We start from the raw sequence: 24,446 nt of genomic DNA on the forward strand, positions 1-24,446 counted from the left end.
TTTGCTACCATTGAGTGAGTGATCAGATTCGAAGATCAAATGACGATCACTTCTGGTTCCGGAGATATAATGGCATAAGTGACGTAAACGACAAAACGCACTGTTTCGTCGATTTTCTCAATGAACTTTTTTTTTCGAGCATATAGTTGAATGAATGTATTAATGAGGTTTCTCATTAAAATTTCATCCAAATCGAAAATTACGTTTTTTAATTCGACTCTGAATTTCCACAATCAACTTTTTTTCAGTGTAGAATTTACAGTGGCGTCTCGTGACAGCATTTGCGGGCTGTGGTCAGAGTTACAATATTCACAGATTTTTCTGTAAAACCAAAGATTTTTTTGCCAGTTTCGCCACACAGATTCTGTGTCACAAAACACAGATTTTATTAAAATTCACAGATTTCTTCATATTTTTACGAATATTTAATAAAAATGACGAATTTTCAAAATGTTTTTTCATAGATTTTCACAGATTATGATCGAAAATATGCAACACAGATGATACACAGATTTTCCAACTTGAAACACAGATTTTAAATTGGCAACTCTGGTTGTGGTATGATATCCGATATAACAGTTCGTTGTAAGTGAAAACTAAAGATTCCCCAATGGATAACTTCATAAAAAACCGCTTGTAAGAGAGAGACAGCAATTCGTTTTCAACTGCCATAAGCATAAGCCAGTGAAACACTTCTCCGGAAGGTAGCATCGCAAGCAGCTTAGGGAAAATTTGTACATGTTGTGCTGTGGACAAAATTGCTCATTATTTCATATTCAGTACCATCCGATATGCTTTCATCGAATAAATAGAGAATATATAAAATTATTAAATGTGAATGGGAATGTTAATTCCTTTAATTTGACCTGTTGTGCAGTGCACGAGGTGCACATAAGGACGAGACGCCACTGAGAAATCAATTAAGACATTTTTCAATTTTTTAAATCATAAAATATGACTAATTTTATGAAAATTATTAGTAAAACACTTTTTTGCTAGATTTGTGATTTTTCGAAATTTGTGTTTGGAAAAAAAAATGATAAAAAAATTGAAAAGACAGTTCAAAATTTTAGGAAAACATGGTATGAAAATCTGAGGGGGCTGCCAATATTCGTTCAAATTCGTGCGAAATGCGTTCTAACACTGAGATCTTTTTTTACACGGGGAAAATCCGCCGCGTAAAAAAACGCGTAACCTCGGATATCCGAGTATCTCTGGGAACACGCGTAAAAATACTGCAAAACTCAAGAATTTTTTTCGACACTTAATGTCTTAGAAATGCACGAAACGTCAAGATCTGGTGTGATCTCAAAATCAAAATCGAAAATGTGTTGGAGTTAGAGAGTTGACTTAAAAAAAATTCGGGATACCACCAGATTGCGACGCTCATGCATTTTTAAGACAAATCAAGAAAATCGGATAACTTTGAAAATTCGCGTAAAAACCCGCGGAACCTCAAAACTCCGCGTAAAAAAATCGTATGAAAACGAGGTCAAAAAAGACCTCATTGCATTGAGATCACAGCTAGGGATGACCGTGTCTTAGATCCGAACCCGATCCGTATCTGATAACCAAAAAAAAAACCGTTTCAATCCACCTAGTGGTGTAATGATGCCTTTCTCATATCAATCATACTATCATATATAACAGATCGGCTGAAAAGTTCGTATCGTTTCAATGAGAGGGCGCCACTAGAATTAAATCCATACCATTTTCAGTTAGTACCAACCTTCAAAAGATACGTGTATAAATTTTACAGCTGTCTGATTATTAGTTTGTGAGATATTGCATTTTGAGTGTAGCTACTTTTGTTATTGTGAAAAAAAATGGAAAAAAAGGAATTTCGTGTGTTGATGAAACACTACTTTTTGATGAAAAAAAGTGTCGCCGATACCAAAAAATGGCTTGATGAGTGTTATCCAGACTCTGCACCGGGCGAAGCAACAATTCGTAAGTGGTTTGCAAAACTTCGTACTGGTCATATGAGCACCGAAGACGATGAACGCAGTGGACGTCCAAAAGAGGCTGTTACTGATGAAAACGTGAAAAAAATCCACAAAATGATTTTCAATGACCGTAAAGTGAAGTTGATCGAGATAGCTGACACCCTAAAGATATCAAAGGAACGTGTTGGACATATTATTCACGAATATTTGGATATGAGAAAGCTTTGTGCAAAATGGGTGCCGCGTGAGCTCACAATCGATCAAAAACAACAACGAATTGATGATTCTGAGCAGTGTTTGGAGCTGTTATATCGAAATAAAACCGATTTTTTTCGTCGATATATAACAATGGACGAAACATGGCTCCATCACTTCACTCCGGAGTCCAATCGACAGTCAGCTGAGTGGACTGCACGCGATGAACCGAACCCAAAGTGTGGAAAGACTCAACAATCGGCCGGTAAGGTTATGGCGTCTGTATTTTGGGATTCGCATGGTATAATTTTCATCGACTACCTTGAAAAGGGGAAAACCATCAACAGTGACTATTATATAGCGTTATTAGAGCGTTTGAAGGACGAAATTTCAAAAAAAACGGCCTCATTTGAAGAATAAAAAAATCAAGACAATGCACCGTGTCACAAGTCGATGAAAACCATGCTGAAATTGAACGAATTGGGCTTCGAATTGCTCCCTCATACACCGTATTCTCCAGATTTGGCCCCCAGTGACTTTTTCCTGTTCTCAGACCTCAATAGAATGAAGCAATGAAGAGGTAATCGCTGAAACTGAGGCCTATTTTGAGGCAAAGGACAAATCGTACTACAAAAATGGTATCGAAAAGTTGGAAGATCGCTATAATCGCTGTATCGCCTCTGATGGCAATTATGTTGAATAATAAAAACAAATTTTGGCAGAAAAATGTGTGTTTCTATTAAACGATACGAACTTTTCAGCCGAACTGTTAATACTGTGGTATTCATCAAAATAATTTTCTTCGATTTTTAAAAGAATAACCGAAATCGGTTATCATTGATACTGCACTGTACTGATAAAATTCGATTTAGAAAACTTTTTACGGTTTTCCGCCCTTTTCAGTGATGGTATAAAATTTTTAACACACTTTACCCTATATTTCCGGATCCGGATGAAATTCAGGAATTAAGTATGGGACCACAGGACCTTTCATATGAACCTAAGTTTGTGAAAATCGGTCGCACCATCTATGAGGAAAGTTAGAACACGTATTTTCATTTTTTTGCTCATTTTACCCCATGACTCCGGAACCGCAAGTCGGATTCAAAAAATATTCAGGAATTGTATGGGACAACAAGACCTTTCATTTGAATCTAAGTTTGTGAAAATCGGTTAAGCCACACATACACATACACACAGAATTTGCGTACTCGACGAACTGAGTCGAATGGTATATGACACTCGGCCCTCCGGGCCTTGATTCAACAGTCGGTTTTCACAGTGATTGCACAACCTTTCCATATGAGAAAGGCAACAAACCGAAAAAAATACAAGGGATTGTTCGAACTATTGACGTAGGACTACCCAACTAAAAAATATCTGCTAAAATTTGTTTCGAATGTTTCAATAGTTGTTTTTTTTGTTTTTCATATGAACATCACTGTATCTATGCGAACTACTTTTTAGAAACCAATTCTTTGAGAACGATCTGAAAAGGGCACTTTCAGGGAACGCCCTAAAAATGACAAAAACATCTGACGTGTACGTCAACTATGCTTAAGTTGAAAAATCGACCTTTGATTCCCAATCAGCGACAACCATGAGATATTGTAGTCTATCTCTCCTTGATATTTCATTTTCAACCATTCCTTTAATAGAACGGAGTCATCGACGATTGGCTGATAGTGATAGAAAAACGACGGTAATTCAACCATGAAAAAACAAGCTCACCAATTGTAGCTCTATTTAAATGAAGGCATTGCATAAACACCTTCACAACCTAAGCATAGCAAAGTTGGCAGAAAGAAGAAGAAAAAAACACGTTCGTCACGTGACGAGAATCAGCAAACCTGTATGAATTGATGTAATTTGATTACTTCATCGGTTTACGTTCAGTTCCCATTAGTCGAACTATACAATCAACCCTAAACTTATGTTCCGCCTTTTCCCGATGTGATTAAGCATTTTCGGGCACGCGATCCTCCCTCTGGAAGTTGATAGTAGGAATGATCAAGCGCACGAAACGGAAAATTCCCATTGCCAAAACTTACCTCATAAAATATCCACGTACTGAACACGGTCTGGAATAGATTGTATACCACTAGAAAGTTCCTAAGATCCAACGGTTTTCGATTCTCCATTAATTTTGGCGCTAGCGATTTGCTAAAATATGCGTAAAATATGCACAGTGCGAGTGTGGGTAGCGGTGAGGACATCATCGGCCAATGTGCCACCCGCGGATCTGCAAGGAAAAATGAGAGAGAGAGAGAAACAAAACAAAACGATTAGATGATGACGATGCTGACGGTGATCACTTGGTGGAAAACCAAGGAAAAGTTTAACCCTGGGTACGATCCTCTCGGCCGTGCTCGGTAGCCGCAAGTTCACGATCATTAGGGAACCTCACCCCCCCTCCCCCCCGGTCCTCACCGTCAAAAGTCATTAGTCACGAACAAGTTGATTCGAATGGTGAGAAAAAGCAAAAGTCCGTCGCTGGAAGTTTGAATGGAATGTTGCGCCCCTCAGTTGGGAACTCCCTTTCCCCGCAATGATCGTGCATCGTTTACTTTTGTATGCTAATATCAGTATGTAGCGTAGAGTGCTGTACGAATTTGTATGCCATATTTTTTATTTCTCTTCTTCTTCCTCCTCCAACTGCTACCGTGTGCCGACCCCGACCCACCATCGTTTTGCTTTAGTTGCTGTTAGTCTAATTAATAATTCAAAGTGACAATGATTGCGACGACGACGATCGACCGATCGACCGATCGTGAAATCAGTCAGCTGATGGAGGCCGGGAAACTATGTCGATATCGACATTCTGCCTTGGCTGGCTCCCCGTGAAGTTGTGGTGCTTATCGAAAATGGCCAATCGATCGACGTGAGGAATGAAAGTCGATTTGCCTTGGCACACTGAGAAAACATATTTCCGTGTGGAAGCTAGATCTGGATTCTTTGCCCTAGCGATTGATAAGAAGAAGGAAGCTACCTGAGTTTGATTATCAACCCCACAGATAGGGTAAAAAATTGTATTCTGGTCTGAGAGGCCAATGTCATCTAACAAACCCCAGTGTGATTTTTAACGAGATTCTGATTCACCTGACTCTCTTGATCATGCATTGTGGATTTCTAGTGGAAGAAATACAATCCCATCTTCAAAACAACTTTCAAAAAATGCCCTTCAGCGTTCCATGTAAAACCTCGTACAATAAAAAAAAACAAATAGCTCCTGGATCTTCACCATATTCAACGTTACTGCATCGAATCGAGTGCTGTTGAGATTTCAATCACTTTCACTACAATCGAATCGCAAAACATGGCTCTTCGAATAGAACTATAAACTTTTGTGATTTTGTGACAAGAAGACACATTGAAGTAATACATTTGGAAATCAATAAGTGTTTTTTTTCCTTTGATCCAGTTAATCTACCCTCGAAATCGGATTTTGTCACCAGCAAGATCAAGTGCAGTTTGTTCGACTTCGCCACAATCAGAGTGTTTACTGAGCTGTTATGGAACTATGCTGCTATATACAAACAATTTGACTTCCAGCTTCAATGAACTTAGTTCGACTTTTGGCAGTGTAGCACCATCCTATGCGACTGAAAAAAATCTGGTATAACGAATTCAATCGTGTCGTCGTAATTCGCTTGCTGATGAATTCAACGAAGGTCGTCCATAATCAGTTGTTTTGCCAGAGAAAAAAAATGATGCTGTGAAAAATCTGATTATGGAAGATCGCCATGTGACGTGCCGTGAATGGAGGCAGCCTTGGGCATTAGTGTGAAAAGTTTATATGTTACTTTGCATAAATATTTAGTAGTAAAAAAATTCAATTAAGAAAGTTAGATTTCAGATTTCAATCTAAATAAGGACCACCCTGGTAACTTTTTTTTGTCACGCTAATTTCCCGTTTCGGACCATAGTGCAGTGGCGTCTCGTCCTCATGTCCACCTTGTGCACTGCACAACTGGTCGAATTGACTCTATGAGAACTTTTATGCACACATTCAGGAGAGGCTTCAGTGGCTTATGCTTATGGCAGTTGAAAACAAATTGCTGTCTCAGTTGCAACGTCGAAACGGTTCTGATATCATACCATATAAGCAGTGCACAACCCGTGAATTTTGTCACGAGACGCCACTGGATCCCACATAATTTGACATAATTGGTGTACCACCATTTTTTTGCAAGAAGCTTTTCGTGAAATCTATATATATATATATATATATATATATATATATATATATATATATATATATATATATATATATATATATATATATATATATATATATATATATATATATATATATATATATATATATATATATATATGGATGTAAGTTTGTATGTTTGTAACGCCATAACTTCGGAACTACTGAACGGATTGCCACCAAACTTGGCACAGGTACTACTCGCATTTCAGAGATAGTTTAGGGAGCAGTTTATGGGGAAGGGAGCGTAGCAAGTGTAATTAACAGGAGGGGGTCATGAAAAAATTCATATAACTTGACGAGAATCAATACGTTTTGAAGACCATAGAAACATTTTCCATACATTAGATATGACTTTAAGGGGGGTGGATGTAGCAAGTGGCTTTAAAAAGTGAGGTGTAATATTTGAAACGGCACAATTCCGAAACTATTGAACGGATTGCCACCAAACTTGGCACAGATACTTCTTACTCTTCTGAGAAGGTCATTAGGGTGTTTTAATGAGGGAGGGAGCATAGTAAGTGTGATTAACAGGGGGGGTCATGAAAAAATTTGTCTAATTGGCGAGAATCGATACTTTTTTTAGACCATAGAAACAGTTTGCATACATAAGATATGATTGTATGGGTGATGGATGTAGCAAGTGCCTTTAAAAAGGGGGGGGGCGTGTAATGTTTGTAATGTAATAACTCCGGAACTAATTAACGGGTTGCTATCAAACTTGGTAAAGATACTTATTGCTCCTAAGAGATGGTCATAAGGGTATTTTTGTGGGGGTCCTTAACAGGGGGGGGGGGGGGGGGGTCATGAAAAAATGTGTCTAATTTGACGAGAATCGATACTTTTTGAAAACCATAGAAACATTTTGCATTCCGTAGGTATGATTATATGGGTGTTGGATGTACCTTTAAAAAGGGGGGTGTAAAGTTTTTAACGGCATAACTCCAAAACTACTGAACGTATTGCAATCAAACTTGGCAAAGGTACTTCTTGCTCTTCAGAGATGATCATTAGGACATTCTCAGGGGAGAGCGTGTGTAGCAAGCGTTCTTAATTGGAATAGGCCATGTCGAAATTTGTCTTATTTAAAAAGAATTGATACTTTTTAAAACCATACATAACTTTTAAAAAAACTCAAATATGATTTTAAGGATATTTGTGGAAGGGAGATATAATGAGTGCCTCTAAAAAAGGAAGTTTAATTTCAAGTTTATAGAATTTTCCATAAAACGAAACTTCTTGCTGAGTACAGATATTATTTGCGCTTCAGATGATCCTAAGAACATTTTTAAGAAGACAGTGGGAGCGGGTGGATAAAGTAAGGGTCTCATCCAAGGGAGGAGCAAAGTTCAAATTGTTAATATAATCGAACGTTACTCCAAAACAACTCAAACTCACCACACTTAACTAGGTTGGATTTTTTAAGGTGGGGAGAGTGTGAAGGGGGGGGGGGGGGAGGGGAGGGGATGGGGTGAGCAAAGTTCCATAACAACTCAGTAAATTATCGCAAAACTTGGCACAGGTACTTTTTACTATTCAGAGGTGGTCACGACAAGCTTAGATATTCATGATAAAGGTTTATTGTAACATTTTCTTATTCGTCGTCAAACAAGATAGGGGGCGGATTCAGACTAGGAGAAGAGGATCTTGAAAATCAATTTTCATCTTGATTTATTTATAAAATAAGAGAGGGGCAAGAATGTCCAGATTGTGCTAGATAGTATTGCTATCGTTAATTTGAATTAAGTAGTACTGATATTGTTAATTTTAATGAATTAATCGATACTTTTTGAAGAGCACAGATACTTCGTACACTACTAAGAGGTGGTCATAAGGGTTATCATGGAGGACAGCTGTAGTAAGTTCACTAATGAAAGGGGAGTTCAATATAAAATTTATTCTACGAGAAACGATGCATCTTGACAAATACAGATACTACTTTTATGTCAATGAAAATTAAAAGGTTATTTCAAGAGAGAGGGAGTGCAGCAAGTGTCCCAAACATGGGAAGTGTAAGGTAAAATTGATTGAATAGCAACATAAAACTGCTCAGAGTATTACACTAAGTAGGACAACTTCGGGAATTTTGTTCGGCCTTTTCTTCCCGAAACATTTCCGAGCAACGCCGGGTCATTCAGCTAGTAAGGGAAAAAAAGGCAACACGCAAAATCATTCTTCATCACAGCTCTCACACATCGACTAAAATAACCGAAATATTTGAGCACCCAAAACATCGAATTGATGGGCCACCCGCCGTATAGTCCTAACTTGGCACCTAACGACTTTTATTTGTTCCCTTTCCTGAAGACTAAACTGCGTGGAGTGCGATTCAATATTCCTGACGAAGCTGTTGAAGCGTCCAAAAACCATGTTTTGGGGGTACAAACTTCCCATGTTAGCTAAACACTTTCTACTACACCCCCTCCCCTTCAAAATATCCTTATAGCAACCAATGAACAGTATGAATTACTTGTGCCATGTTAGGTGGCAATCTATTTAGTTGTTTCGGCGTTATGTTCGATCATATAAACAATTTGACCTTTGCCTCTTCTCTTCGTTGACAACCTCATTTTACACCATCTCAAAAACCCCAAAATTTGTAGTGCAAATAATATCTGTACTCAGACATCGGTTTTAGTGAAAAATTCTATCAATTTCACATTAAACCCTCTCTTTCTAAGGGCACTCACCACAGCCTCCCCCTCCATAAATACGCTTAAGACCACATCTAAGTTTTGCAGAAAATATGTATGGTCTTCTTAAAGTATCGATTATGACCATCTCTTATCGACTAAGGACCAGGGTTTGCAAATTGAAGCACTGAATATTAACAAAAGAGTTTCACCCTCTGTGCTATTCACACACATTCGTATGTCGGGTAAAATTCACAGCGCAACGCAAGCAAGGAGAGCTACTTCGTTCGTTCGTTAGTCCATGAATATGTGCGCAAACTGATGACTATGCTTCATAAGGTTAGCGTTTGATTAATGGTTCTCATATTGACGATGCCTATGGGAAAACTAGATTCATAACTTCTAGTTCCGATGAACATTAATTTAAAGAACATTGCTTTTAGTGTTTGTAGGATATATATATATATATATACAGTGTTAACTCCCAAGAAACAAATTGATCGTTTTGAAGATGGGCTCAAATACAAAATTTATGCTATATAATGTTTGAATTATTATTGAAAAGTGATCCAATTTGGTCTGGAGTGCAAACATTATGTTCAAAAATGATTTCTGTAAACCTACAATGAAAAACACCGCAAACATTGCCTGTATGACCTTGCTTCGCGTCTTGTAGCACAACGTACAGTACTAATGAGAGCGAACCCTTCAATTCATTGTATTGCCATGGATTGCTCAGTGCATGTGTTAACTGAGACCGATAGCACAGCCAATATACCAAGCAAGAGAACTGGTCTGCTCAGTAGCATATACTCTCACGCATCCAGTTTCTCTCTAATATAGGTCTTTCATTCAGTCATGTCAAGCAAAGTTTCAACAGCGGATGTTTTTTTTGTTGCTTCGTTCGTTTGAGGATTCATATTACAAGCCCTGCTAAGGACTAAAAAGGGATGTTAGTCCAACACGTGTTGTTACTAGAGGCCGTATATACTACTCCACAAGTGTAATGGGAGAAGGATATTTATTAGTATAAATTTCAGTAATGGTATTATTAGCACGCGGTTTCAAGATACTCGGATGCACCCCAAAACTCACAGACTTCCCGAGTGATCGTTTCAACAATATCCGATACTGAAATCCCGGGAAGTCTTGATTTACAGTTCATATTTGTGGAAAATGAAAAAAAAATTTAAATACTATCGCGTAACGAATAAAAACTTCCCGATTTTTTTCTAAATGAAATTTCTTGCAACAAAATAAAAGAGTTAATAGGATTTAGACAAAATAATTAATTGATTGTAGTGACATATTCTATAAATTAATTCAAATCTTTTTAAATCACCGAACAATTTCCACTAGATTATTCACCGCGAAAAATGGTTAATTGGTTATATTAATTGATCTGGGCAGCCGGCTACCGAGAACAAATTATGGTTTATCAAACGAACAAGTATTTTCCTACTATTTATTCACGATCTATGTTATCAGAGGAGAGACTTGGCATCACTGAAAGTACGATGCGGTGCCTAAGTGTTGCCCCAGAAAAAGTCTAATTACAATGTGTATCAAACAACTTATAGTGAAGTGATTGATCGAAACAGTTATTTTGAGTGATAGTGAAGCTGTGACAAGTGTGTGTTGAAAAGTGAAGTGTTATTTTTTTAATATTGCTGATTCGCGAAACTGAAAAATGCTCAAGTGACGAAATCTGCGAATTCGCCCCCAAAATTAAACGACAACAACCGATTGAAGCGCCTGCATACCAATGTCGGCGTTATCAGATTCAGATCAGAAATATGAACTGATAGTGAACCTCCTGACAGCCGGCTGTCCGGAGTTTTAAAAATTTCGGAAAAAAATTCGTATTTTATTAGGAAGCACATAATAATACAAAACGCGAAAAAAATGCAACGTATTCTCGGTAGCCGACTACCCAGAGCAATGAACACATGAAAATATTATAAGAAATAAGTAGATCATATTATCTACCAAGATAAATTCTGATCATTTCCTCGTCCCACTAACACCACTCCTTTCCTGTGACTGTGGTGATGCAGAGAATTCCTCGGTCACTAGTAGCAACAATCCTTCCCTTCCCATATTGACCTGCATGGGCGTGTTCTAAATCAGTTTAAGTTGCACGTTGAGCATGATCTACGACTCCCCAAGTATCATGCATTTGGTTCCATATGCAATTTCAACTGGTTTCTGATCAATCACGGGAAACTCACGGGCGGTCAACTAAACTAAGCTAGGCTATCTATTCTCGATCTATGCTATCTCTGTTATTAACATCGTAATATTAACGGATCTCGGCGATAGTTGATTTCTATCAATAAATTTATAATAGATAAGAAATCATTTTTTCGTTTGTTCAGTGAAGAGGCAATTTAGTAAAATAGAGTAATCAGATGTGAAACGTTGAAAAAAATCTGATAACTGAAGGGTGAAAGAAACTCCTGAAATTGTCGCCTTTTACGACATGGAAGCTGGAACCCAGTGGATTTTAAGTTTTTTTTTCCCGGCGGATTCCACAGGGCATCTAGGCTGGTCCTGTCCGGAGAAAGATAATAGGTAACAGTTCGGCTGAAAAGTTCGTATCGTTTAATAGAATCACACATTTTTTTGCCAAAATTCGTTTTTATTATTCAACATAATTGCCATCAGAGGCGATACAGCGATTATAGCGATCTTCCAACTTTTTGATACCATTTTTGTAGTACGATTTGTCCTTTGCCTCAAAATAGGCCTCAGTTTCAGCGATTACCTCTTCATTGCTTCTAAATTTTTTACCAGCGAGCATTCTCTTGAGGTCTGAGAACAGGAAAAAGTCACTGGGGGCCAAATCTGGAGAATACGGTGGATGAGGGAGCAATTCGAAGCCCAATTCGTTCAATTTCAGCATGGTTTTCATCGACTTGTGACACGGTGCATTGTCTTGATGAAACAAAACTTTTTTCTTCTTCAAATGAGGCCTTTTTTTTGAAATTTCGTACTTCAAACGCTCTAATAACGCTATATAATAGTCACTTTTGATGGTTTTCCCTTTTCAAGGTAGTCGATGAAAATTATACCATGCGAATCCCAAAATACAGACGCCATAAACTTGCCGGCCGATTGTTGAGTGTTTCCACGCTTTGGGTTCGGTTTATCGCGTGCAGTCCACTCAGCTGACTGTCGATTGGACTCCGGAGTGAAGTGATGGAGCCATGTTTCGTCCATTGTTATATATCGACGAAAAAAATCGGTTTTATTTCGATATAACAGCTCCAAACACTGCTCAGAATCATCAATTCGTTGTTGTTTTTGATCGATTGTGAGCTCACGCGGCACCCATTTTGCACAAAGCTTTCTCATATCCAAATATTCGTGAATAATATGTCCAACACGTTCCTTTGATATCTTTAGGGTGTCAGCTATCTTGATCAACTTCACTTTACGGTCATTGAAAATCATTTTGTGGATTTTTTCACGTTTTCATCGGTAACAGTCTCTTTTGAACGTCCACTGCGTTCATCGTCTTCGGTGCTCATATGACCAGTACGAAATTTTGCAAACCACTTACGAATTGTTGCTTTGCCCGGTGCAGAGTCTGGATAACACTCATCAAGCCATTTTTAGGTATCGGCGGCACTTTTTTTCATCAAAAAGTAGTGTTTCATCAACACACGAAATTCCTTTTTTTCCTTTTTTTTCACAATAACAAAAGTAGCTTCACTCAAAATGCAATATCTCAGAAACTAATAATCAGACAGCTGTCAAATTCATACACGTATCTTTTGAAGGTTGGTACTAACTGAAAATGGTATGGATTTAATTCTAGTGGCGCCCTCTCATAGAAATGATACGAACTTTTCAGCCGATCTGTTACTATCAATCCACTAGTGAACCTCAGCTCGGGAATTTTCAACAGCGTATGTTTTGTACATCACACGAAAAAATCGAACCAAATACTTTCATCTAATTCTTCAATTGGGCAGATCTGGTTAGTTGATGACCAAATACATTGATTTTTGGTATGCCGGATCTTTGTTTCCGGTTCCGAAAGTACCGTAAAAAATGATCGTGAATTTCAAACCGGAGATCATTCCAGTTTCTTGAAAAAAACGTCTGGACCAATTTTCACAAACTGATGTAGAATTTTATACACATCAAGCTTCCGGTTCTAGAAATATAGGGTAAAATGTGTTTGAAATTGCAATCCGCCATTCAATGCGATAATGCAAAAAAAAACGGAAAAACTCTTCTAAAGTAAAATCAAAATTGATTCAATTTATGTTATGCTAGTTGCTGCCCAAACGAACCGATTTCCGCTATACCGGATCCCGGTTATAGAAGTACCGAGAAAATGGTAAAAAACTCCAAAACGGAACTCTATTTATTTCATGAGACGGCTGAGTAGATTTTCACAAACTTGACTCAGATGGAAGGATTTTCCGTCTCATAGACTGCTGTTGACTTTTGTGCGGATCCGACTTCCGGTTCCGGAAGAACAGGATGAAAAAAAGACGAATTTCTATAAACATGACTTCATGCTGTTTATAAATTAACGAGATTATATTAGTTTATGCTCGAACAAACTTGCGGATAGGCTTGGTTTGTATCTAACAAATTGTGACATGACAGTGGAAATTTTGTTACCGCGCCCTTCTTTGAACACGCTGGTGTTCCTCAAGGTAGCCATCTCGACACATATATATTCGTATTTCATTGAAATTATCTGAACGGATCTTGATGACAGAGTTAAAAAAATGCCGATTTTTCTGAGAACTGCGCATTCTTGGAAAAGCAGCTGACAATATTTTAAAACTGAACAAGAGGGGAACCTAACCCAAAAAAAAAACTCAGTTTGAGTACATGAATTCAAAGACTTCCCAAATACTGGGAACTCGTTTTTCGTGTGTCTAAGCACTTCATTAATAAACACTGTCTGAGGACAAATTTAGCCTTATCAATTCAAACTCACTATACGTTACAGATCAATTTTGATTTCGATCGAACTATTATCTATTAAAATGTATAAGAAAATAATTCAACAAACATTCGACTTACCACTTTTATTGTCCATTAGGTCTCTATACCAGTCGTACATCTCTGTAAATATGAACGCCATTGTTGAGTGTGTGCGTGGCCTGTAAACGAACGATAGAAATTAAAACAATTAGAATTAACTAAGCAATCATGTTTAGCGAGAAGGAAAAAAAATAATCAAAAGTGACAGCTGCGCGGTGTTAACCAACGCGCTCGGTAAAAAAAATTCTTCGTCCGCGTATGCAAACTGACATAACACCGATTGCTATTACCCCAATCGAATCGAAACCCTAGAACTGGCGTAACAACACCGGGGGAAAAATTATTACCCGATCGAAGCAAGCGCTTGGAACAGCAACACACCAATGCGGCACAGGTAGTTACGGGCACCTTTTGTCAAGACAGCACCACCTTCAGTCAAATCAATCGATCACACACAATGCACAACACTAAACCCCGCAACAATCGAGACTAAAACCAGACCAGACACAGACACTCGATGGCCACCAGACCAGGTCCCCGGCTGATGGTCAAGACGGGACAAGCAAACTACGAACGGTGATCGGTCGCTTCCCCGGTCGGTCCTATTGACTTCTTCGATTGGCCTCGGTCCCGGTCCCCGAGTGCCGTGCGGTTGACGACGATTGCGTTTCCGCATCGCTCCACATCGTAATACCTGTGATCGTAGGTGAGATGGCGTGGCACGTAATTCGTGGTCTTTCTTTTTTCTATTTTACTCCCTCTCCCCCCCCCCTCTCTCTCTTTCTCTGTTCGTCTACCTGGCGCTGTGCCTTTGTTACTGCGTGCGTTACTGAGTAATCCTAAGACGGCTGAACATAATTCGTGATCGGTTTCTTCACCGCTTTGCAACTTTTTCGGTTTGTCCCCAAATACGGGTCTAGACGTGTTTGTGGCCGCCGCAGACCAGGCAGCAGGGAAAACGCCATCATCATCAGCGAAGGTCATAGGCTTCAATGCGCACCGTATGAGGTGTGACCCTCAAATGAGCTGTGGCCGAAGAATTGGAAGGGTTTTCTTCCGAAACATGCCGATCGTCGGGTATTGACGGTCATGGCCGTTTAATTTGAAACGCACACCGGTGCTGATGAGATGCCGGAGGTACGGCGAGCCAGCAGGTGTCGGATGGGGCTTGTGTTGGGTCATACTCAAAATATGGCTCTAGTAAATCATCATGCGGAACGAATCCACCGTTTTTTTTCTTCTTTCGCGTTGCGTCGCGACCGACGATGACGCATTCATTTATGGGTCATGATCACCGGCGGAATCGAACCGGAGAGGAAACAGGTCTCGGCTCGGTGAGGTCCGTTTCGTCAGCCGGTTGCGGATGTTTATGCGTATGAGTGATAAGGTTTTGGGAAAGTTGTGTGAGGTATTTCTTTTTTTCAGCTCAAGGTTACCAATTAATCATTGTTGCGATTAGTATTAACAGGATTTCCGAGAGTTCAGTCAATGTCACAAAAAAAAAAACACTAAGAATATCAACAACTAGAAATATGAAAACATAATATTCAGATTCGTGAAATCAAAGAACTTTGAAAAAATCTTGAAATTTATAAAAAACCGTTGGACCGAAAGCAATTTCGCCAAAAGAATCATTTCAGTGAAAAAAAGAACTAACCTGGCAGAAACACGTATTAAGCTGTGTTTTTCATGGCGAGACGACGGTGATCAACTCAGCCGGCATCGACCATGGGAAAAATCGATGGTTACTACCAACTAGCGAGGTTTGTTATCCGAAAAGCTTTTTTAAGTAATATTTCCGTTTAACATTTTTCAATTATGTAATTTCTCTTAACTCGGTACTTTTGTCATGCAATAATAAAGCTCCTGGTTCAAACAGAAATAAATTCAACTTTGCTGACCTTAGCAAAGAAACACGACGAAATCATTCAGTTCTTATTGTTTCATTCGAGAGTGTACAAAGAGGTGCAAATGAAGTGATCATCTCTAATTGTTTAAAGTACCAGAGAAAGCTTTAACATATCAAAGAAGGTCCCTATGAAAATTTCAAGCATAATCGAACATTGGCATGAAGTGCCACCCGACTGTCAAATTTTGTGCATTTTCAAATTTGAACTACCACCATATAGTGATTTAAATACATGAAATATTGCAAACCCAACTTTTTTATGCCAGATGTATTGAAAAGGGTAAAACATCGAATTTTGTGTAATTCCATTTGTGCCTTTTTCGTATAGAAAGGCTATGTAATCACTGTGAAAACCGGCTTTCTAACCGAGGCCCGGAGGGCCGAATGTCATGTACCATTCGATTCTGCTCGACGAACTTAGCAAATCTGTGTGTGACAAATATTGCCTCCCGATTTGCTCGGAGATGTCTGAACCGATTAAAAAAAAATTAATTCGAACGAACACACAAAGTTCAGGAATTTCATTTGGATCCGACTTCCGATTCCGGAATTATAGGGTGATATGCACCAAAAAGGAAGAATAATGGCATTCAATTTTCTCAGAGATGGTTGAACCAAATTTCACAAACTCACATTCAAATGAAAGGCCCTATGGTCACACATAAAGTTCCTGAATTTCATTTGAATCCGGGGTTATAAGCACCGAAAATTTTAAAATGATGTCATTCTCATTTCTCGAATCCAATTTCCAGCTCTGAAATTACAGGGTGATTAAAAATGGAAATAATGTTACTTATTTTTCTCGGAAAATAAGTAGCAGAATGAGAGGGTGCGAATTGGTTTGTATGTAAAAATTCATTTGAAACGAAAAAATTATTGAAAATTTTTCAAATAGGTCAAATATTTCGCCTGGACGTCCTATTGCTGAAGTGTATTTAAACCCTTAATTGTCAACTTGTTTTCATGAAAACCGTTTGCAGCATTCCTTGCAATTCATAAATTAGCGTTTTGCATATCATCCTTATATAATTTGACGTAATAATAACTTTTTGTGTTAAATAATAATTCTATTCTTATTATTAGTGTTTTATGCAGGAGCGTCTATAAGAGAAAGTATTCAGAAGTGTGCAATGTTCCAAGGGTCTAATTGAAACATTAAATGCAAACTCGAGTATTGGAAAGATTAGAAAATGTTAATTATTCATATAAAACTGAAGAACATAAACTAAATACGTGACGATTGCTTGCCAATCGATGCCAGGGATCGAAAGTCTCTGTAATGTTTTTGAATCCATTTGATGCAACCATCTCGGAACACGAACTGCTCTGTATACGAAATATGTCATCGGAATTCGATTGAGTCAAAACCTCCCTGAGTCCTGGACTAAAATTTTTTGCATGTATAAACAAAACACGTGGCAACATCTTTTTTCTGTAAACCGCTGCCAAACAGTGGGACTTAGGACAAGTTAAACACACACACACATCGAATAAAAATACTGATTCGAATGAAAGTACTGATAGTTCCATGAAAAATTTGCTGAAATTTATGCAAGTGCAAGTTCCAGTTCAAAAATTACAAATTTTCCGTAATGTAACTATTTCAACCCGTCATATGAATCGAAGGTGCAGAAAATTTAGAAATTCTTTTAAATTGTACTTAAAGCTGTTTCAGTTTGTAGTTCATGTTAGATAGTTGAATGAACCAAATTATATAATGAAATTTCCAGTTTTCGGTTCTAGAAGTACCGGAAAGAGTTGTCAAAATCTTTGATATAGAGTCACTTCATTTACTCATACATGATTGAATCAATTTTCACTAACATAAGTTTAAACGTAGTATTCAATAGTAGTAGTAATATGAAAATTAAGTCTTTTAAACTGTTAGAAAACATTCTTCGAATTTGTTGTATTCTGATGAATGCTACTGTAATATATAGGAGATAATTATTAATGTGAGAAGGACACTTTTATACCATCAAGTGGATTAAATTAGGTTTTATTTTTGCATCCACTACGGAACTCTGAAAAAAATCACTCTCTCGGACTTTGAAATATTTTTTAAATGAGATATTTGTAGTAGTGAGTAAATTTTTGTACATTTTCAACTTGTGAAAATAATTTGTGACTAATTAAGGTATGTACACACTATACTTTTTTTACGGGTGTCGGTAAAAATTTTACTGACTTTCAAACAGCTGAACAGTCAGTAAACAGTTCAGTAAAATTTAAATTTACTGAGTGATTGGTAAACTGGATCGCCACAACGAACTGTCAAAATCTACTGACTTATTCATCACCTAATACCGAAGTTCGGTAAAATTTGCAAAACAAAACGTAAAAATTGAATTTTCTAAATTCTTCTATATTACTTAATCTGTAGTATTCCAAATACTAAGAAATTAAAAAGGATCAGCGAAAAATAATATACAGGTTTATTCGGTGATATGATAAGTTTAATGATTTTTGAATGCATTATTTAAGACTACGCATAAAATTTTCTCCCGTCGTTGTTAAGGCAGCAATGCCCATGAGCGAATATATAAATATAAAAAAATTTTTATCCGAAGGACGACAGTCGACTTTCGCCACATTGTAGCACTCAACCAGTATCTTGAATAAATATTGATAGTCGCCACTTATTTTCAGGTTCCAGTTTCTCCAGATTATAAATGCTTCAGAGATGTCCGCAAACATGTCTCCTTTAATGTGCAATGTGGGTACGTCATATGATTGCGGAAGGATGTCATCCTGTGATGTATAAAAATTTTCGATGAAATTCTATACTGTATTATATTACCTGACACCATTCTAAGATGCCCTGGAGAGGATTATCGTTGGCAGCGCCGGATACACGCAATCGTTTTGCTCCGCGACTCGGATTTTTCATCCGAATTATAGCTAGAGCCCTCAAGAAATCTGTATAGAAAATATTCATATTAATTTGAATATACGTTTTTCGATACAATTTATTTACCGTTAGTGATGTGTCGGAAACATTCATTAAATTCTGTGACAATTTGGCACTGAACAGACTGAAACTTTTCCCCAAAATTTAAACATCCTGGATTAAGAAGACCGAACTCTGTGGTGATCTGAAACGGAGAAAATCCATTTACAAATTATTACAGCCACATAAACGATTAAAACTACCACAGACAAATTGACAGAAAATTCATACTAGTTGGTGAGACCAGCACCTTATACTCTGAACACCAACGTTGAACATTTCTCATATTTCAATAAAAACATTTCTCATATTTCAATAAAATACCGCGATTGTTATTGTAAACTATTCATGAACAAACACACGCATAGTCCTTAATATTAGTGTTTGTCTGTGGTACAGGCTCAACGTTATTTAGTTAATCGGTACGAAGTATATTACCAACTTCCCATTAAATGCTGATGCAGCCGGATAGTCTTTTAAATAAGATAACAGGTTATCGGTCTTACGTATATTCTGCCGATCTTGGAACGTAGCCATCCAAAGTTCCTCAACTCGTTCTTTTGTTGCTGGTTCTGGACAGATGAATTTTAATTCGCTTCTCTAAAATTGTCATACTATGTAAAAACTATATTTCAAATTTTAAAACAATATGTATACTAACCATTTGCTCTATTTGATCTTCGGATGCTGTATTTATCATACATGTTAAGTCAACGTTTTCTGAAGTAGATACTTTTTTCTTCCGATGGATGAGTCGTTCATTAGATTTACGTACCAGGTACTCCATATGATAATGCAGCCTGCCTGAATGTTTATTTAGTCCTCTTGCATGGGGATGAAACCACAGTGCTTGTGGGACAGAATCATTAGAAGATGCTAATACAGGATACGATTTCACCAGGGACATTGCCAACATATTCTTGTGGTATGAAGATGGACGCCTATGTCAATGAAAGCCATTACTAATATACTAATATATATTTTGTGAGTACTTACAGGCCATATGTTGATTTTAGAAATTCGCAAAGAATGTTGTTTATGGACTTCAAACAGCCGTCTGAAGGCTTCGCACCTTCTTTTAAAATCTCTATAATATCTTTGCCTGCTCGAGTTCGCTTGAATATTTTGTCGATATTAATTTCCTGCAACCAGAATGCGGATTATACATTATCGGTTGTATGTAATGGATTGACTGTGAAGATCACGATGTACTGATAATCAGGCAATCACATTTGTCTATGTGTTATTGTGGTTGTTTTTTTTCGGAAGTGAGACACTGAATCATATTTAACATTGTGAGAAAATTACAAGCACAATCAAAATAGACATAGGTAGTCACCAGTACATTCTACATCGTGAATGAAAATAATTTCAACACGCTACATACTCTAAAAATATTATCCAATAAAACAATTTGTTTCTTTACTCAAAACGTGTAGCTCCTACACAATTGCCTGTATTCTATGCACATGTACTGATTAAGATTTAGATCGATTTATTAATGCAACAGAGTAATCCTCGTGAAATATTAAGTGCACACGTATTAAATCATTAATTTCATTTTTAAAACTAACTCACCTCTTCTAAAAAAATGTCTCTATATGGTTCGTCAATCGAATTTGTTCCATTGTCTCCGTCACTTTCAGTATTTCCGGTTTGTTCTTTTTCTTCAAAATCGGATATTTGTTTATTTATCTCCAACTCCTCTACTATCGAATTACTTTTTAATTCCTTTTGAATGCGCTGAATACTTTTAATAATTTTTGTTTTTAAACGTAGCCGGACAAAATCTGCCTCATTCAATTCCATGAACGTATCGAAATCAGTGATTCCTTCATCAACTATAACGAAAAATATGTTTTAATAAGATGCACCTTTTATTTAACACCCAAGAAATAAAATAACAAGTCATGTCGTGACGTTGTGGATAAGACCTTTTTATATAAAACATTAGGTATTTTACCTGTAACTGAGTAATCTAACATAATCGTATTCTAGGAATTCCTGCGCTGCAAATTATGTCAAATCGATATGTCACATTAAAATATTTTTTGAAATTGTTATGGGTAAACATTGAATTTCTACGAATATCTAATAAAGTTTTCAATTATATGTTGCGACAATTATGATTTCAATAATCTCTGTTGTAGTAGCGCCGTGATATGTATTTATTAGATTGTCCAAAAGGTTTCCAAATTGCAAAGGTAGTATGTTGAAAAACTGCGTTTATATTAACTAATGTATCTGCCGTAGTTACGTGGACTTCATATGATTGGAAAAAATCGTCGTATAAAATCGTGTCGCATAATCTTAACAGGAAGAAATGACCATCGTTCGAATTAACAAGTTCTTTGATTACACCATACGTTGGGAACGGCTCATTTCTGTGACTCTTTAATGCAACCACTAAGTTCTTGCGAAACTCCACACCGTTTAGCATTATTGAAGAAGGTGTGTAAATCAGTTGTGCATTTTCTCCTAAATGAGAACCTGAAAGTGTTTTGTCCTTGGTCATAATCGGTCCAGATTTATAAACAATGTTGTTTTTAAGAGGATTATCAAGAATGTCCAACACTGTCCGAAAACTTTGTCGTTCTGCTAAGCTTTTGCAAATGTTTTTATAATTACGACACGTGCCTGCTTGTTTTTTTAATGGTTTATTTTTTTGTTCAAAAAGCAGACAATTAAATTGTTTCATGCTACCGCACTGGCGAATGCATTCCTCGTAGTGATTCATATGATGCAATTTGTTTATGCGTTTATCAAACATTGAAAAGAAAATATTTTGGAATAAACGGATATGTTCATTAAGCCAAATCAGCATGTTTTCGGATACAACTGGCGATAATAATATACGGGTAATATTTATAAGGTGACCTATCATAATTATGTGTTTGCAGTCTTTAGGTATCATATCTCCAAATAAAAACGGGAATGCTCGCAGTAGTAAAAAATTTTGAGAGGCAGTTTGTCTTAATTTGTGTTTATGAGCAGTAGAAAGCATGTCATCTGAAATATTTGGTGAAGGCCGATTTTTACGATCAGCGTATCCGTAATGAAAGTATGCGATGCGATTATTGATAGTTTCTTTAGTAAACTGTAAATCTTTTTGTTTGTACAAATAACTCAAAGTTAATTGAATAGTAAGAGGAATTACTCCTTCAGCCAAATCATGCATTGTATCCAAGGCATGATTTTGTGTAATATGGAAGTTTTCTAGATCGTTTAGGATACACCCAGTAGTTTTTAGTCCGCAATCTGATGGTTTTATATCACCATGTCTAACGGCTTGTAATTTTTCATTGTACCATTCCACTGTTCGATAAGGGAATTCCGCAAATGGATTTTCTTGAAATACTTGACGAGGAATCGTGCAGATTCTACAGAAATATTTTGCTCCAGGACCAAGAAGACCGAACACGTCATGTGCTGCTAATGTATCTCCACAAAACACAGTAACTGATGCTCGCAACTCGAATTCTTCTGCTCCGTAATATATTTTTACTCCCTTTTCAAGCATTTTAAGATCCGTAATCAATGGTTGTAATATTTTGCTGTAACCATATTTTTTAACTTGACTTGACAGAGCATAAATAGTCGGGAAAATAGTTTTTGGAGATGAGTTCCATTGCGGAGGAAAATTTTGAATTTTTATGCAAAAGTTTGAAATTTTGTTCTTTCCTGCCCTTGAACTAAGCGCATTTCCAATTTCTACGTCGTCTTGATACAAAGATAGTCGTATGGAATGCGGATATTTTTTGAAATATTCGTTCTGTTCGTAAGACCGGCCCGTGCACGATGAACTGTATTCTCTAACACATGGTGTGGATTGGTTAAAACTAGCCTCTTTTGATAGAAGAGATCTGGTTACCGGATTTCTAAATAAAAGTTTCAATGTTTGGATTATGGGCATATACATGAATGTCTCGTTGACGCGAACAATTTTATTGACACCGTCAACACAACGAATAACATCTCGACTTCCTACGCACTTAGCAGATGGTTGAGGAACATTTATAGCCAACGATTTTAGGAATAACTGTTGTCTCTTATACGAACGAACATTTTCAAATAAGTCAGGCATTTTAAATTCATTCAGAAATTCGACTGTAGATTCTGAATAAGTATCAATTTTGCATCTTTTTAAAAACGACATAGTTTGTTCTTCAAGATAGCTTGTGACAAGATTGACAATATTTTCGCAGATCAGTACAGACTCTTGTACTTTGTTGTGGGGTATTTCAACATTTGCCGTCATTCGACAAACACTTATGGCAATGATCTTCTTAATTTCAACTAAAGTACGGGAGGCAAGCTCATTTTTGCTTTCAATGATTGGATTAAAATCTCGCACACTATTATCCAACTGATTAATATCAATGCTAGTAATACTAGTTGACTTTTTTGATTTTTTGCCAACGAGAGGATGTGTTTCTTTTATATGTCTTTTCAAGGATCCCATATGCTGATAACGCATTCGACAGCGAGGGAAAGTACAATCATAAAATGAGGCATCCGGTAAAAAATGGTTACGTTTTATGTGCCACGTAATGTGCCGTACGAGCCCTTCCACGTATCCCGGAACAGGTTTACGACAAAAAAAGCAAGTGATACACTCGTCAGACATTTTCGTACTTTGCTAAAAATGAGAAAACTTTGAAAATATTATAAATATACTTACTGAACAGCTTCTTTACTTCTTCATCCGCAAGTAAGTCCAAAATATTGTCCATTTTAGCTGCAGTCTGCACTTTTCCGAAAAAAAGCACTAATTTTTACCACTGTTAGTATTATTTGAACTTTAAAATGGCGGATTTGACAGGAAAGCGTTCAGTGAAAATTACTGAAGCTCAGCACTTTTTACATATTTTTTCGGTGTTTATTCATTGACCACTGAGAATCGGTGATTTTTTTACGGAATGACTTAGACGTGATGACATTTCAATGTTTACAACATACGTCAGTAAAACAAAAAACAAATTTTCAGCAAAATTATCATGGAATTACTGACAACTCGTGCATATTTTACTGATGTCGGTAAAATAAAATTATTTAACGATTTTTTCTGCTAAAAGTTCCTTTTACAGATCAAAACTGTAAAAAAAATTACCGAACATCAAAATAAGAATTCGGTGTGTAAACCCTGAGGATGAAGAAATAAACTTTCGAAACGTAAGCCGTTAACGAGAAATAAATATTTTAATGACAAATGACCAAAAAAGCCATCTTTTGGTTTTAAACAACAAAAGTGGTCATACCCGTTCTTAGTGAGATTTTATTTTCAGACAATTGTTTTCAAAATGACATTCGCCATTAGAAAAAAAACCGTTCCATTTTCTATGACGACTTTTCAAATTTAAAAAAAACTAAAACTTTTAGCACCTGACGGCTTCTGAGATTTTAATCAAATTTTGCACAATAGCTTTTTGACGTGGTAAATGTGATGTGATGTGATGTGATGTGAAGTGAAGCCACCATCAGTTCAAGGACTTGCCAGTGGATGCGGGTAGACTTACAGTAGCCCCGATATGACTCATCCATTCACTTTCTTACTATAGCTGTTACCGAAAAGCGAACAAAAAGG

General features: G+C 37.0%; 1 protein-coding gene across 3 annotated transcripts in view; it reads right to left on the reverse strand.

Annotated features, from left to right (window-relative positions):
• The window catches only part of LOC131430963 (elongation of very long chain fatty acids protein 7-like), an 86,917-nt gene that overhangs the window by 24,454 nt on the left and 38,017 nt on the right, over nucleotides 1–24,446 (reverse strand). Inside the window, exons 2-8 of one of the 3 annotated variants that reach the window (XM_058596311.1) lie at nucleotides 20,441–20,703; nucleotides 19,859–20,004; nucleotides 19,524–19,803; nucleotides 19,301–19,462; nucleotides 18,890–19,007; nucleotides 14,043–14,122; nucleotides 4,324–4,383 (exon numbers count right to left, since the gene is read on the reverse strand). In XM_058596311.1, the coding sequence (XP_058452294.1) occupies nucleotides 14,058–14,122; nucleotides 18,890–19,007; nucleotides 19,301–19,462; nucleotides 19,524–19,803; nucleotides 19,859–20,004; nucleotides 20,441–20,671 (1,002 nt within the window). In that variant the 5' untranslated portion in view covers nucleotides 20,672–20,703 and the 3' untranslated portion in view covers nucleotides 4,324–4,383; nucleotides 14,043–14,057. Of the gene's footprint in view, nucleotides 1–4,192; nucleotides 4,384–14,042; nucleotides 14,123–18,406; nucleotides 18,832–18,889; nucleotides 19,008–19,300; nucleotides 19,463–19,523; nucleotides 19,804–19,858; nucleotides 20,005–20,440; nucleotides 20,704–24,446 lie in introns of those variants that run through there. The other 2 variants (XM_058596302.1, XM_058596293.1) reach the window with 2 other exon arrangements.

Source organism: Malaya genurostris, chromosome 1, assembly GCF_030247185.1.
Source record: "Malaya genurostris strain Urasoe2022 chromosome 1, Malgen_1.1, whole genome shotgun sequence".
In the NCBI taxonomy this organism is placed as follows: domain Eukaryota; kingdom Metazoa; phylum Arthropoda; class Insecta; order Diptera; family Culicidae; genus Malaya; species Malaya genurostris.